Raw genomic sequence first — 12,500 nt, forward strand, 5'->3', positions numbered from 1 at the left:
TTACACCCCGGCATAAACCATAAAGAGCTACTCTCGGCCATTGATTTTCATGGATAACGGTTTCATCGTGGAAAGAGAGAGCTTTCAATCGTGGAAAGATTAATACATATTTCTAAGAACTGCATTAACTCAAGGCCGAGTGTCTTTCTTTTGACGATGGATTCCACAGAGACAATCCCTCTCTTTGTATGCATACAGTTCATACTACTATATACTACTATATATATATATACTAAGTAAACAAAATATTAAGCACAATAATAGGGTGCAGACTCTTTTCATAGAGTACACTGAAGCCATTGCACCTTACTGATTTTCCCTATTAAAGCTGTAATGAAATGAAAAACTTCTTCAACTTGAAGAGATGTAGATAAAAAGAGCAGCTCGCCGTTTTAAGGTTTGAGAAAACTCAGATGGGCTTTGTGCAAAAGGAGCTGCAACTCAGTTAAAATTATATATATATATGTATATATATATATATATAAAAAAAACAGTTTAAATCATAAAGTGTGGATGCAAAACAGAAGTACGTCTCAACCCCTGTCATTATTTTGGTCTAAATGACCGCTTCTGTTGCCTTTTACTGTCACTTGCATGAAATCTTCTTCTCACACAAGAAGGGATGAATTGATGTTTAAGAGGCGAATGCAAAACGGCGTAAACAGGGACTGGATGGCAAAGCAGTCAAAATTCAAGCAGTGCTATTTGGGGCAGCCGATGTGCAGATGTGTTGCCTATTGCAGCTTTAAATATTGTTGTACTGCTCAGATGGGTGTGTGTGTGTGTGTGTGTGTGTGGGAGTGTGTTTGTGTGCATGATCTCAGTGTTATCCCAGCGAGTGAGTCAGCCCATAGAAGCCTGTTGAAAGCCATTAGGTGTCAAAGGGCACGACCTGGGAGAGATTACACTCTCACCTCAGATAGCCTGAGATGTGTGTGTGTGTGTGTGTGTGCGTGTCTGATGTCTGATGCACATCACGGATGTCTGTGACTCCAGTTTTGGCGATTTTCATGGTTTTACCACCACTGAGGGATAACACGGTTCATCTAAAGTTGAAAGTTGAAAAAGACAAAAAAAAAAAAAAAAACTCTTGGACTTTCAAAAAGCATTTCAAAATCCATTGGATAGAGTTAAAAAAAAAAAAAAAAAAAAAGTACTGCCATTGAGCTAAAAACAAGGCTGTTTTTCTTTGTTTCTGAAAAAGTTAACACATTAAACACAAGTTTTTTCACCTGAAAGCAACAGCGTGTGTGTGTGTGTGTAGATGTGCATGTGTGTGTTTAGTCAGTTTACGAGAGAAAAAAAAAAAGCACGACAGAAGTGAGGTGAGTAATTTGTGTGTGTGTCTGTACGTCTGTTCCTACCTCCGTGTGTGTGTGTGTGTATGTTGCTGCATATGCACGTCAATATGAGTGTCCATGTCACATCAATCAGCAGGTTTACATGCACACTTGAACATAAGAGTTTACTTTGCATTTCTATCTCTGTCTGTCTGTCTGTGTGTGTCTGTGCGCTGGTATGTGTGCGTGTGTTGGCTGGGCGCTGTGTCCTCTGCGCCAAACCGCCGCGTTGCCGTGGCGACCTGAGGCCCTGGCCGAACTGTCATGTTTCCTCTCGGCGACACAAACATCTCCTTATCAAATCAGGGGCGCGGGGGACAATCCCCAGAGGAAATCCATCTCCACACGGAGACATCTGTACTTGGGTTAGCCTGGGCAAATCCGTTTCTTCCTCACAAAGCCTTAATCTTGATATCTGAGTGTGTGTGTGGGTGTGTCTGTGTATATGCGAGGGTGGGGGGGGTGAATGTGTTTTTCTTTGCATGAAAGAAATCCTGCTAGTATCAATGTTTTTGCACTTGTTGGGCGCTCCGTCCCCCCGCCCCTCCCTGCCGCTAAAATCCAATATCGCGAGGAGGACAAAGCCATTCGTTGGAAGATTCGGCGTGAGCCTGAACACGGCCAAACATATGGAGGGCTAGATTGAGGCGGCGATAACGGCGCAGAGGACATTATTCTGGGGCTAAACACACACACACACACACACGCGCGCGCGCCAGTAATGAAATCAGTGACGACAGCGGGGCCCGTTCCCTGTGATAGAGTTACATAGCGATTCTGTTCTCCCGTCGGTGTCTCAGCATATGGGACGGCGTGTTTGGCTGACAGGTGCAAATGTATCACACACACCCCGCCTGACCCCTAACCCATATTTTCCCATCGATGTGTGCCGCAAGTGAAAAAGCCGCCGCCGCCGCCGCCGCGCTGCTACATATACATGAAGATATGTGTGTCAATGCAGCTGTGCCTCCCGAATCAGATGTCTCTGTGTGTGTGTGTGTGAGCATCTGCGGGGCTTTGTGTGTATGTGTGTCATATTTTATGATAATGCGCGGCGGGGTGACGGAGGGCCCGAGCGCGGCCGGTGCTGAGCGCCGGAGGTTAATGTGTTTCAGACAGGCAGCTGAGTGGACGCCCGCACAGGCTCTTAACCCCTGGGAGAGGGGCCCCGAGGCCCACGTGGATCAGGGTGCAAGTATGTGGGGTCTAGCAGTGTGTGTGTGTGTGTGTGTGTGTGTGTGTGTGTACAGAGAGAGAGAGACAGTGAGTGTGTGTGTATCGGGGGTGGCCGGGGTCAGGATTACCAGGCGATAGGCCACTTATTCTAAATATGCAGACGGGGAAAAGCACCAAAGTCAGGCTCATCCCCCTAAAGTGAGAGAACAGATGTTGGCTTATATTTGTTTTTTCTCCATCGTTTTCATTTTTTCTCTCTCTTTCTTTCACCTCCCTTGTGCTTACTTGCTCCCTCACCTCCTTCTGGCTACAGATTTATGAGATGGCTAAGGTTAGGGGAGCAAAACAAGCGCAACACTTTCTCAAATATCTGAATATTACGTGTGTGTGTGTGTCTGTTGAGAAGGGACTGCAACGGTCTTCTCCATCGCCCACAGGTTTCCTCTGACAGCCGCTCCGAGTGTTTCTGTCCGTCGATCCGCGTTCCTGACTCCCGCCCCAGCCCCCCGTTCGCTTCCCGTTGCGGAGCGGAGCCGAGGGCGAGGGTCACACTTGTCAGTCCAATGTTATGTTTCGGCTCTGATCGCGATGATCTGTTTGCATGGGATCACTTCACTGTCCAACACTTGGCTTGAAAGTGACAGCTGTCCGTTCCCCGTGGCTGTGTTAGTGGTCTGGCATAGTTCAGTGGGCAATGTGTGGCACTCACACGGTCAGGGTTAGGGGTTTGATTCCCGCCACGGAAAAAAAAGGAAAATTGCACCATCAAATATTCTTACATCATTAGATCTCCTCCATCTGTGATGCGCTGTGATTGCACAAGTGTTAGAAATCATTTTCTCTTTTTTCCGCACACTGCCTCGACTATTTCTTCCTCTGACAGGGGATTTCCTACATTTCCCAGAATGCCAAGGGCTTGTTTCATTCACTCTCTCCCTGCGTTCCAATACCCATACTACCATACTATTTAGTAGGGAAAAAAGAATTAGTATGTCCCAATACATACTAAACTACATACTTTATAAGGGCAGCTGCAGTACATACTAAAAGTAAAAAGTATAAGTACGCGATTTGGAACGCAGGGTATGTCTCTGATTGCTGCACAGTATTATGGGATGTCCTACACAGTGAAGGAGCCACGTGATGTTTCAGTAAAATTTTGCAAAATCAAGGAACTTAAACGATGCGCTTCCTACTAGGGATGTCCCGATCACGTTTTTTTGTCCCCGAGTCCGAGTCCGAGTCATTTGATTTTGAGTATCTGCCGATACCGAGTCCCGATCCGATACTTCTATAAAACCAGGAAATGATATGTTATTAATGATTGAACAAAAATGATAGGAGGATGTATCAGTAATTATTTCACCTGAGGGTTGACAGAGTACTTTTTACTGTAACAATATGTTAAATTATTATTTGTTTTAACAATGTAAATTGCTTATCAAACAGACCTGACAATTCAGCTGCCAGTGAATGAGCAGTAGTATGCCTGTGATAACATAGATCGAAAAATAAGCCAAAGTGATACCTCTTCTCTGAATAGACAAGCTAAGCCAGTGTGCTGCTGTTAGCCAGCGAAAAATACAGCGGAGTGGCACCTCTTCGCTTTGTTTCACAATCTATGTCAGTGCGCTGCTGTAGCTGGAAAGTTTATCTGCCTTTTGGAGTCGGTTTCCGTTTTATTTGGCTAATTCCGCGATTCCGTCCGTGATAGTAGCAGCATATCACCAGAGCCCGTCTACTGTATTAGAGTTTCTCTGATATCACACACCTCAGCTTCAAAACAAACTGCTGCGTGCTGCCGTGTTCCGCGCATGCGCTGGTCAGTGGTGTCTGTCACAGACAGACCCGGCCTGTAAACGTTGGTATTTTATTCTCATTTATTTTTTATCACTAATAGCCCATATACTGAAATGTGATTAAAAATAATAACAATAAATGTACATATGTATATATATTATTTATCCGATACCTGATCGGGACATAACGTCCAAGTCCCGATCGAGTCTTCAGTCATGTGATCGGCCCTGATTTCCGATCACATGATCGGATCGGGACAACCCTACTTCCTACTGTAACAACACAGCTACATTTCCAATCTAACTATTTCTGATTTATTTATGTTTTGAGAAAACATAAATAATTGCTGCCGGTGGAGAAATTTGCATCTCTCACTCTCTCACTCTGCCAGCCCTCGCTCTTTGAATTCTGATGAGCCGAGACAAAACCTGAGCTGTTCCCGTGTTGACGTTCTGAGATGATTGAAACGCTCTCAGCTACTTAACTCCATTGTGGCGGCCGCTGGAAAAAATCTCGACGCGATGACAAGGCGTCTACGTTTTCGGCCAGTCAGCGCGGCCAAAAAGCCATCGACCTCCTGTTGGCGTGCACGTCAGGATGACTGACACGTTTGGACCCGCTGCGGTCTCTCTGTCAAAGAAGGAAAAATCCAAACATGTCGGGGCCGGCGCTCCTCACTCCCCGCTCCTTTCATGCCAAGGACTCAAGTTCTCCCTCTGTTTTGTTTTTCTCCTTTTCTCCATCTAGGTCTGTTTCGATCTCTCTTTGTGAGCCCCCGACTGCATTTCTATGGAAACCTAATGCTGGTGTGGAGCCAGCTAAAACCACAGAGAGCACAAAGATCCATCCTCCTTCCACCCTTCTCCTCCTCTCTTTAGACTCTAGACCCTCAGATGAAGATGCTATCCCGCAACCAAAAGAAATCATAAATTCGAGCTTTGAGCAGCCACATGCAGCCCATTCTGCTACTCTGAGACGCCCAAATCACGACAGTAAAACAGAATCCAAAAGTCTTCTTCTCCACCTCCTTTTCCTCTCGTCTTACCTGGAGCTGCAGGGGTCCCAGGCTCGGTGTGGCGGCGGCGGCAGCAGCCATTGTCGTGGGGATGAGCTGGAGAGGGTAGGGGTCACCTGGGCCAAAAACACACACAGAGAGAACACCTCAGTATAACATCTTTCTCCCTTTCATTCACGCCAGTGTAAAAAAAAACAACAACAAAAAAAAAAAAAAAACACTATCACTACATCCTCAATGGTCTCTGGGACACATGCCTTTCATTACATTTCATAATACTGTTTTTTAAGTGTGAAAATTTCAATTCATGCATGAGTAAAGATTTTTTTTTTCCTTGAACTTTTTACCTGCTACATTTTTTTTTTTTGTAAGGGATTTGAAAATGCATTATTGAGCAGTTGAGCCACAAAATTTAGAGGCTGAGATACCTGTCATGACAATCAGACTGGCTGTGAAATTATTGATTGCTTGCATAAGCAGGAAACTCACTGTTTATTAGTTATTAGCGCTGTTCCCAAAAAAAAAAAGTAATCTTTGCTTGGACTTTTATCTCCGGTAAACATGGACGAGTTTTCATCTTTGACTGTTTTATTTGCATTATTTTGTTCCTCTCGGCTTTTACCGCCATAAAATTCTGTTGTTGTTTTTTTTTTTCTTTTCTTTTTCCAGTCACTTTCTTCTCTGTTCCTGCCTGTTGCAGCTCCATCTCCCAAATGGACCCCACTCTCACTTCATCTTTTAAACCGGAGACTAAACTTTTCCCACATGCCTGTCTTCCTCCTCTCCTCCATCCCTGTTCTACCTTTTTTCTCTCCCCGCTCCCTTCTCTCTTCTCCCCTTCTTTTTCACTCCTCCCCATTTCCCCCCTCATTTTCTGTCTCAGCTCCCATCTTTCCCCCATCTCCTTACACCCTTTCTTTCTGTTTCTTCCCTTCCTCCTATGCTCCCTCTCTTCCCTTCTCTCCCTCTGTCCCCTTGCCTCCTCTGTCCTCTTTCTCTCCCTTGTCCTAATCTCAACCCCACCCCCCACCTGAGTCTCTCTCCCTGCAGCTGTTAGAGCCGTCCTTTGTGCATGGTGCCGGTAGGACCTTAATGAAAAGCCTGATTGTGTGTCCTCCTCTCTAATACCCCCTGACAAAGAGCAGCGAGGTGAGGGGATTCTGATAAAGCCGGGCCCAGCGCCGTAATTAAGAGCCGCCACTGTCTTTTGGCGCTCCCTCCGCCCTCTCGCTCACTCTTTTTACCTTTAACTCTCTGTTCTCCTGCTTTGTTGCGAGAGCCACAAAGCTTTCATGCTCTTTCTCGCCCGTCTTGCTTCCTTCTCGCCGTGTCTCCTCTCTATTTTGTCTACCCTCGCTTTGTCGATTACCCTCCCTCTCCCTCTCCCTCTCCCTCTCCTCCCTCTGGCAGGAGTGATAAATCAGGAGATAGGTGGATGAGCGAGTTGGAGGAGATGACAGAAGTGAAGGGAGGCGAAGAGAGAGAGAGAGAAAGAGGAGGAGAAAAGCAGCAGTGTGGATTATCAGTGACCAGGTGCAGATAGGCTGTGCTGTAATTACTGGGAGAGACAGAGAGAGAGAGGGAAAGGTCAGAAACAGGAGGACAGAGACGAGAGGAGAGGAGAGGAGAGGAGAGGAGAGGAGAGGAGAGGAGAGGAGAGATGGATGTGCTTTTTCCCCGATGCTGACTGCGGGTCAAACCGGAGGGACTGACCCCTGTGATGTGACCAGATCTGCTATACAGTAATCTAGACAAAATCTATACGAAAAAACGGACTACATCATTGTAAATTGTTTTAAGCCGCTGCACAAACAGCCTAAAAATCAATAATGGGAAAAAGCTAAAACCATATGCTTCTCTGTTTAAAGACTGAGGGGGAAAAAAAACCTAATATCAAACAGTAAAAATAGGACTTCTGCACTGCAAAGCATCTAATTTGGTCTGGAATTCAGCCTTAAAAATGTGTGTTTTTCTTACAACGTGCAAATATCTGCCAGTGGGATGAGATAATCCCACTTGTTTCCAGTGTTAATCAACTTGTTTCCTGAATTTTTCTTGAATCAAGTGTCATTTTCATGATACTAGCAGGCTGATTAGCCTTATTCTGCCTGGTTTCAGCATATTTGCGCCTGTTCCCAGAGGAAATTCCTGAAACAAATTACACTGATTGGATTTAAATGATGTAGTCCATCCCGGTGGCAGATTTTTCGACTTGTTTGAATATGAATGATTTTAAAACTAAATGTGAGACTAAATGACTTGCGAAGATGGACATTTTGTTGCGTAACGGCGCTGGCTGGCATATGGATATGCCAGCGTTGGGGCATTTATACTGGTCAAAACAAACAAAAAAAAAAAAGACTAGAAAACTTGGGAATGTTCTCAGGGCTTGACCTTACATATCTGACCTGGACCTTCAGCACAGCAGTCTGCCTCTTGGCTATATCAGGACCTGCTATTGTGTGTATGTGCGTGTGTATTTATAAGTGTGAGCGTGAATATGTGTATATGTGTGTCCCAACGAGGCATAAACCAGACTTTGCCTCTTAACATATTTTCCCATATAACTCAGTTCTTTAAAAAAAAATGAGCTGAGGCATTCTTTTCTTAGGGAGGGCAGCAGGGATTACAAAATTATTTCAGGCCCGTGTATTCTAGGAGATGGGTCTTTTCTCTCCGCTCCCTACACAAACATGAGCCGGGTGGATATTTATGCTCCTCCTGGGGGTCACTATAACAAAAGAGAGAGAGGGACAGAGGAAAGCAAACATGTTGCTCTTGGCTCGGCGACCGCGACCCCGAAGGACGAGCCTGAGCTTTCTCACTGATGGACGGACGAGCGAGGCACAGGGAAAGAGAGAGAGAGAGAGAGAAAGAGAGGGAGAGAGAGAGGGAGGGAGAGAGATTTGTAGGCAGGCGAGACGAGATGCACAAACGTCATCAGTGCTGCCCGGGTGCATTCAGAAACAATGCTATTGTTTCCAACTGCTGCTCGAAAAGCATTTTTTTTTTTTCAATTATTATTACCTACGTTTTGCTCTCATTAATAAAAATCACTTTTTCAGCACCGACGTCGACACTGAGGAAGAGACATGGGTCGGCTTGGACTAATAGTTTGGGTGCACTGGGCATAATAACTCATTTAAAATCCTTCTCTGTCCACCATTTGGAAAGTACAGGCGTCTGTGTGCCAAAAATGGAGAAAACATACACACTTACGTCTGACTTTTACTTTTTTGGTATCAACATATCAAATCATATTGGAAGCATAGGCGTCGTGCAACCCCCTACACGTTCCCCTTGGCAACTTTTCCAGTCATTGTCAGGAGTTTTGAAAAGAGATGGAAAAGTTGTAAAATCAACTTTTTACCTCAGCGTTTTCTCAAAAAATGTTCCAAATTTGTAGGCAAGTATTGCAACTATCATCTTTAGCGATCACATACCTTGTATTAGATAAAGATTAAATTATAATATATATTCTAGGTAACAAACACCTCTTCATGGAAAATGACAGCCGGGCAGCAGAAGCGCTCCCTGCTCCGCAAATGTTCAACAAGTGATGGAAGTACGTCTCGAGGCTGGAGCCGTCTCGCTGTCAGACCTATTGATCACATCTATTTCTGTCGGGGGAAGGAGCGCACTTCCACCACGCCACACACGTGCTGTTTACGGCTCCGGTGCCAAGCCGCATTGACTCACAACAACTTTGAAAGTTGCCAGAGAGTTTTCTCGGGGACGGCTCGGGCTCTGGCTGGCGCGGCGTGCCAGTCCAGTTGGAGTTGGCGGAGGCAGTGAAAAGACAAGCCCACCGCTCGACAGGGTATTTAAGTGGGCAGTGGGCGTGGGTGAAGATGGCGCTAATTGAAATGGAATGGACTTGTTTGGGAAGCTGTGAAACTCTTTTGGGGAGGGGGGGGGGGGGTTCTTGTCGCGAGCGTGCACGTGAATGCTCATGCACGCTCACAAGTCTGCATTTAAGTTCCTTTGTGTGTTGTTATGTGTTTTTTGATATCGGATGCCTGGATGAGTGTGTGTGTGTGTGTGTGCGTGCGTGTGTGTGGGCTGTGTTGGAATCATGTTCTGGCTGCGTCCCGTGTTAATGTGAGGAGAACCTGGGGCAGGTCACATTACTACACCCCGCCTTCCAACCCCCCCCCACCCCCCCACCACCACCACCACCCATCTCCCTCCCTGTCCCGCTACCCCCTTCCACAGTCCGTTTATTCCCAGCATCCCCTGGCAGGCGCCCACCTCTCTCTCTTTCTCTCTATCATGGTAAACAACACATTGCCACACAGCCGGAGCGTGATAGCCAAAAAAAAAAAAAAAACATGTCCCACAGGACGCCTGCGTTTTGTTGCTTTTTTACATCAGAAAATAGACAAGACAAAAGAAAGGAGCCAAAAGGACCGAGCCAGAGAAAGAGAGAGAGGGAGAGAGTAAACAGGAAGGGTGTATTTGGACTGGTTTTTCTATTAGGAGAGCGATGTTGTTGTAAGGGGGAGCTCGTCTTTTGGGAATCAGTCTGACTCCTTGTCTGGGAAAATGGTAAAACTCTTTGTTAGCGCGTGTCAGACCGTCATATTCCGCTTTACTCAGTGGAAACATTTGAAGCATCACATGTTGGAACGACTCAACAGTTTGTTAGGTATCCATTTTATGTCACTTGAAGAAAGTTGCATGTGTGTTTGAGTGTGTGTGTGTGTGTGTGTGTCTCACTCACTGCAGCCAGGCTTGTAGTTGAAGCCAGGGGGCATGAGGAAGCCCTGCTGGGCCGCGGCCGCCGCCAGAGTCCTCTGGTCCGGAGGAAAGACAGGAATCATCAGTGGAGGCAGCTGACCCTGGACCTGCTGATGAAGCAGGAGGAAGGGAGTGAGGAGAGAAGGTGTGCATGTATATTTGAGAAGGAGGGAGGAGGGGGGGTGGACAGAGGGAGAGAGGGGAGCAGGAAGAGGAGGAGGAAGTGGGAGGAGAAAGAAACACATATGGACATTAGCACTGGTGAATATTTGGTGCCTCAGGGCGCCGTCACATATGCAGTGTTTTAATCGAACCCTGGTGCATTCACCCCCTCGGTGCAGGTCATTTGGACAGGTGCGAACGCAGAAACTGCACACAGGTGTGGGCCAAAATAACCTGCAACAATCTCTGTGTTAACCAGAAATGTAGGCTTTTGTTTTTTCTTCAAACAAGTGAAATAATCTGGCAGCGGGATGCGATACTCTGCTTGTTTCCAGTGTCGTTTATGTTGAAATATTACAGGCAGAATGAGGCAGATCAGCCCACTGGCACCAAGAAAATGACACTTGATTCCAGAAAACTCTAGAAACATGTGGATTAGCATTGAAACAAGTGGGATTATCTCAACCCACTGGCAGATTTTTTTTTTTTTTTTTTTCACTTGGTTTGTGTTTTTTTGCAATTTCCAGATGCTGACTGGTGGCTTACAGTAGTTGCACAGAAGCAGCAGTGTGTGTGTGTGTGTGTATATGTGTGTGTGCAGGAAGTGTGTGTGAAGCGTGTGTAGAGTGGCCAGGCCGAACTATTGCTCTGATGAGTGCTGGTACCATATCATCTTGGTGAGGATATTATTTTGTCGTGCACATTTGTAATACGCACACACACTAAACACGCCGTCCTCTAGATTATGAGACAAAGAGCGAGTCAGCGGGACAGTTCACCAAACTCTCACAACAGCTGGCCTTTCTTTTCTTTTTTTTTTTTTTCTTTTTTGTTTTCAGAGGATGTTTCTCCATCTTTTGCCCCCCCCCCCTCCTCTCCCTCCCTCCTCCCTCCTCCCCGTCTCTGTGCTCTTGTCGGCAGCGAGCCATACGACTTCACAAGGTTTCCAGGATTTTAAAAGGAGAAGCAGCAGAAAAAAGCTCCTCCGATGGGTGGCTTTGGCAGGAGAGAGAGAGAGAAGAAGGAGCTGCAAAAAGAGAGAGAGAGAGAGAAAGAGAGATAGACAGACAGAGTGAGAGAGAGAGAGAGAAAGAGAGACACAGAGAGAGAGAAGTAGGAGACAGATGGTTGCACTAAACAGCGTTCTGCCAAAAACAACACACAAAGACTCGCGAGTGACGGACTGACTGACAGTTCGAGGGGAAACATAGGAGAGGATGAGGAGGGGAGGAGAGGAAGGAAGGAGAGAAGGAGAGTGGAGGAAGACGAAAATAGCGAGGGAAGGAGAAAAAGAGAGGGATGACGTTATGTCGCTGGGTAGCCGACAACTTGAAGCGCGGTGAGGAAAAGAATGCCTGATAGAGGAGCCGATTACATAAAGTGTGGGATGGAAACCAAAATCGAGGTGATATCCAAACTGAGCCACACAATACTGGACACAATGATCCAGTGAAGAGCTGGCCTGAGATTAGACTAACTTTAGAGACTTGCTCGGCTACCATTTTGGTCCAGTAGCTGTTCAATTGTCATTTTTTCCCCGCTGCATATATCTTGGAAAAATCACTGGCATTACAACAATGCACAGACAATACCTCTACACGGACCATTTTTAATTTTAAATCCTTCAGCTTCAGCTTTACTGCACTCAAATTCCCATTAGAATTTAAAATCAATCAATCAATCAATAAATAACTATAATTGTGCGTGTGTAGTAGTTGTACTAACACTTAAACTGTGAGTTTGAATTTTGATTTATTTATTGTTTAATTTACTTATACTAACCCATGACATAAATAAGGATGTCTATGAGCTGCTTCTATCTGTGCTTTTAAATTTCTCTTTTGTAAAGTGAGTGGGAACTTGTGATAATCCACTTTAAAACTTCACAGCCTTGTGGGAGAAAAAAAAACAAAAAAACTTATTTTCCATCTCTAAGTCAAACTTCTGTAGGATCAAAAGGTTATGAAATAAAAGCCCTGGTATACTGGCTTTGTCCTGCATGTCTCATGTTTTCTAAAGATCGCCCGGCTGTAATACTGTTCAAGTCCTCTTTATGCCCTGTTTCTTATTTTCTCCTCCTCCTTCTCTCTCTCTCTTACTTCACGGAGAGGGCAGGAAGGTAAAGGCTGAATAGGATAATGGCAGGTAAAAGCGGTTTGATGTGGGAAATTGATCTGGAGCGATGGAAATGGCCGTTCAATCATGAGGATGTGATGTAGTGATGTGCTACAATCAGGCACTATCACAGAGACGGGGACGCTGGAAGT

The 12,500-nt window shown here is 45.6% G+C and overlaps 1 protein-coding gene across 5 annotated transcripts in view; it reads right to left on the bottom strand.

Annotated features, from left to right (window-relative positions):
* The window catches only part of sox5 (SRY-box transcription factor 5), a 116,839-nt gene that overhangs the window by 28,936 nt on the left and 75,403 nt on the right, over positions 1–12,500 (bottom strand). For 4 of the 5 annotated variants that reach the window (XM_030046213.1, XM_030046212.1, XM_030046210.1 and 1 more), the window contains exons 7-8: positions 10,055–10,181; positions 5,362–5,447 (exon numbers count right to left, since the gene is read on the bottom strand). In XM_030046213.1, the coding sequence (XP_029902073.1) occupies positions 5,362–5,447; positions 10,055–10,181 (213 nt within the window). The remainder of the gene's footprint in view (positions 1–5,361; positions 5,448–10,054; positions 10,182–12,500) is intronic. The other variant, XM_030046211.1, reaches the window with a different exon arrangement.

This window comes from Myripristis murdjan, chromosome 23 (genome assembly GCF_902150065.1).
Source record: "Myripristis murdjan chromosome 23, fMyrMur1.1, whole genome shotgun sequence".
In the NCBI taxonomy this organism is placed as follows: domain Eukaryota; kingdom Metazoa; phylum Chordata; class Actinopteri; order Holocentriformes; family Holocentridae; genus Myripristis; species Myripristis murdjan.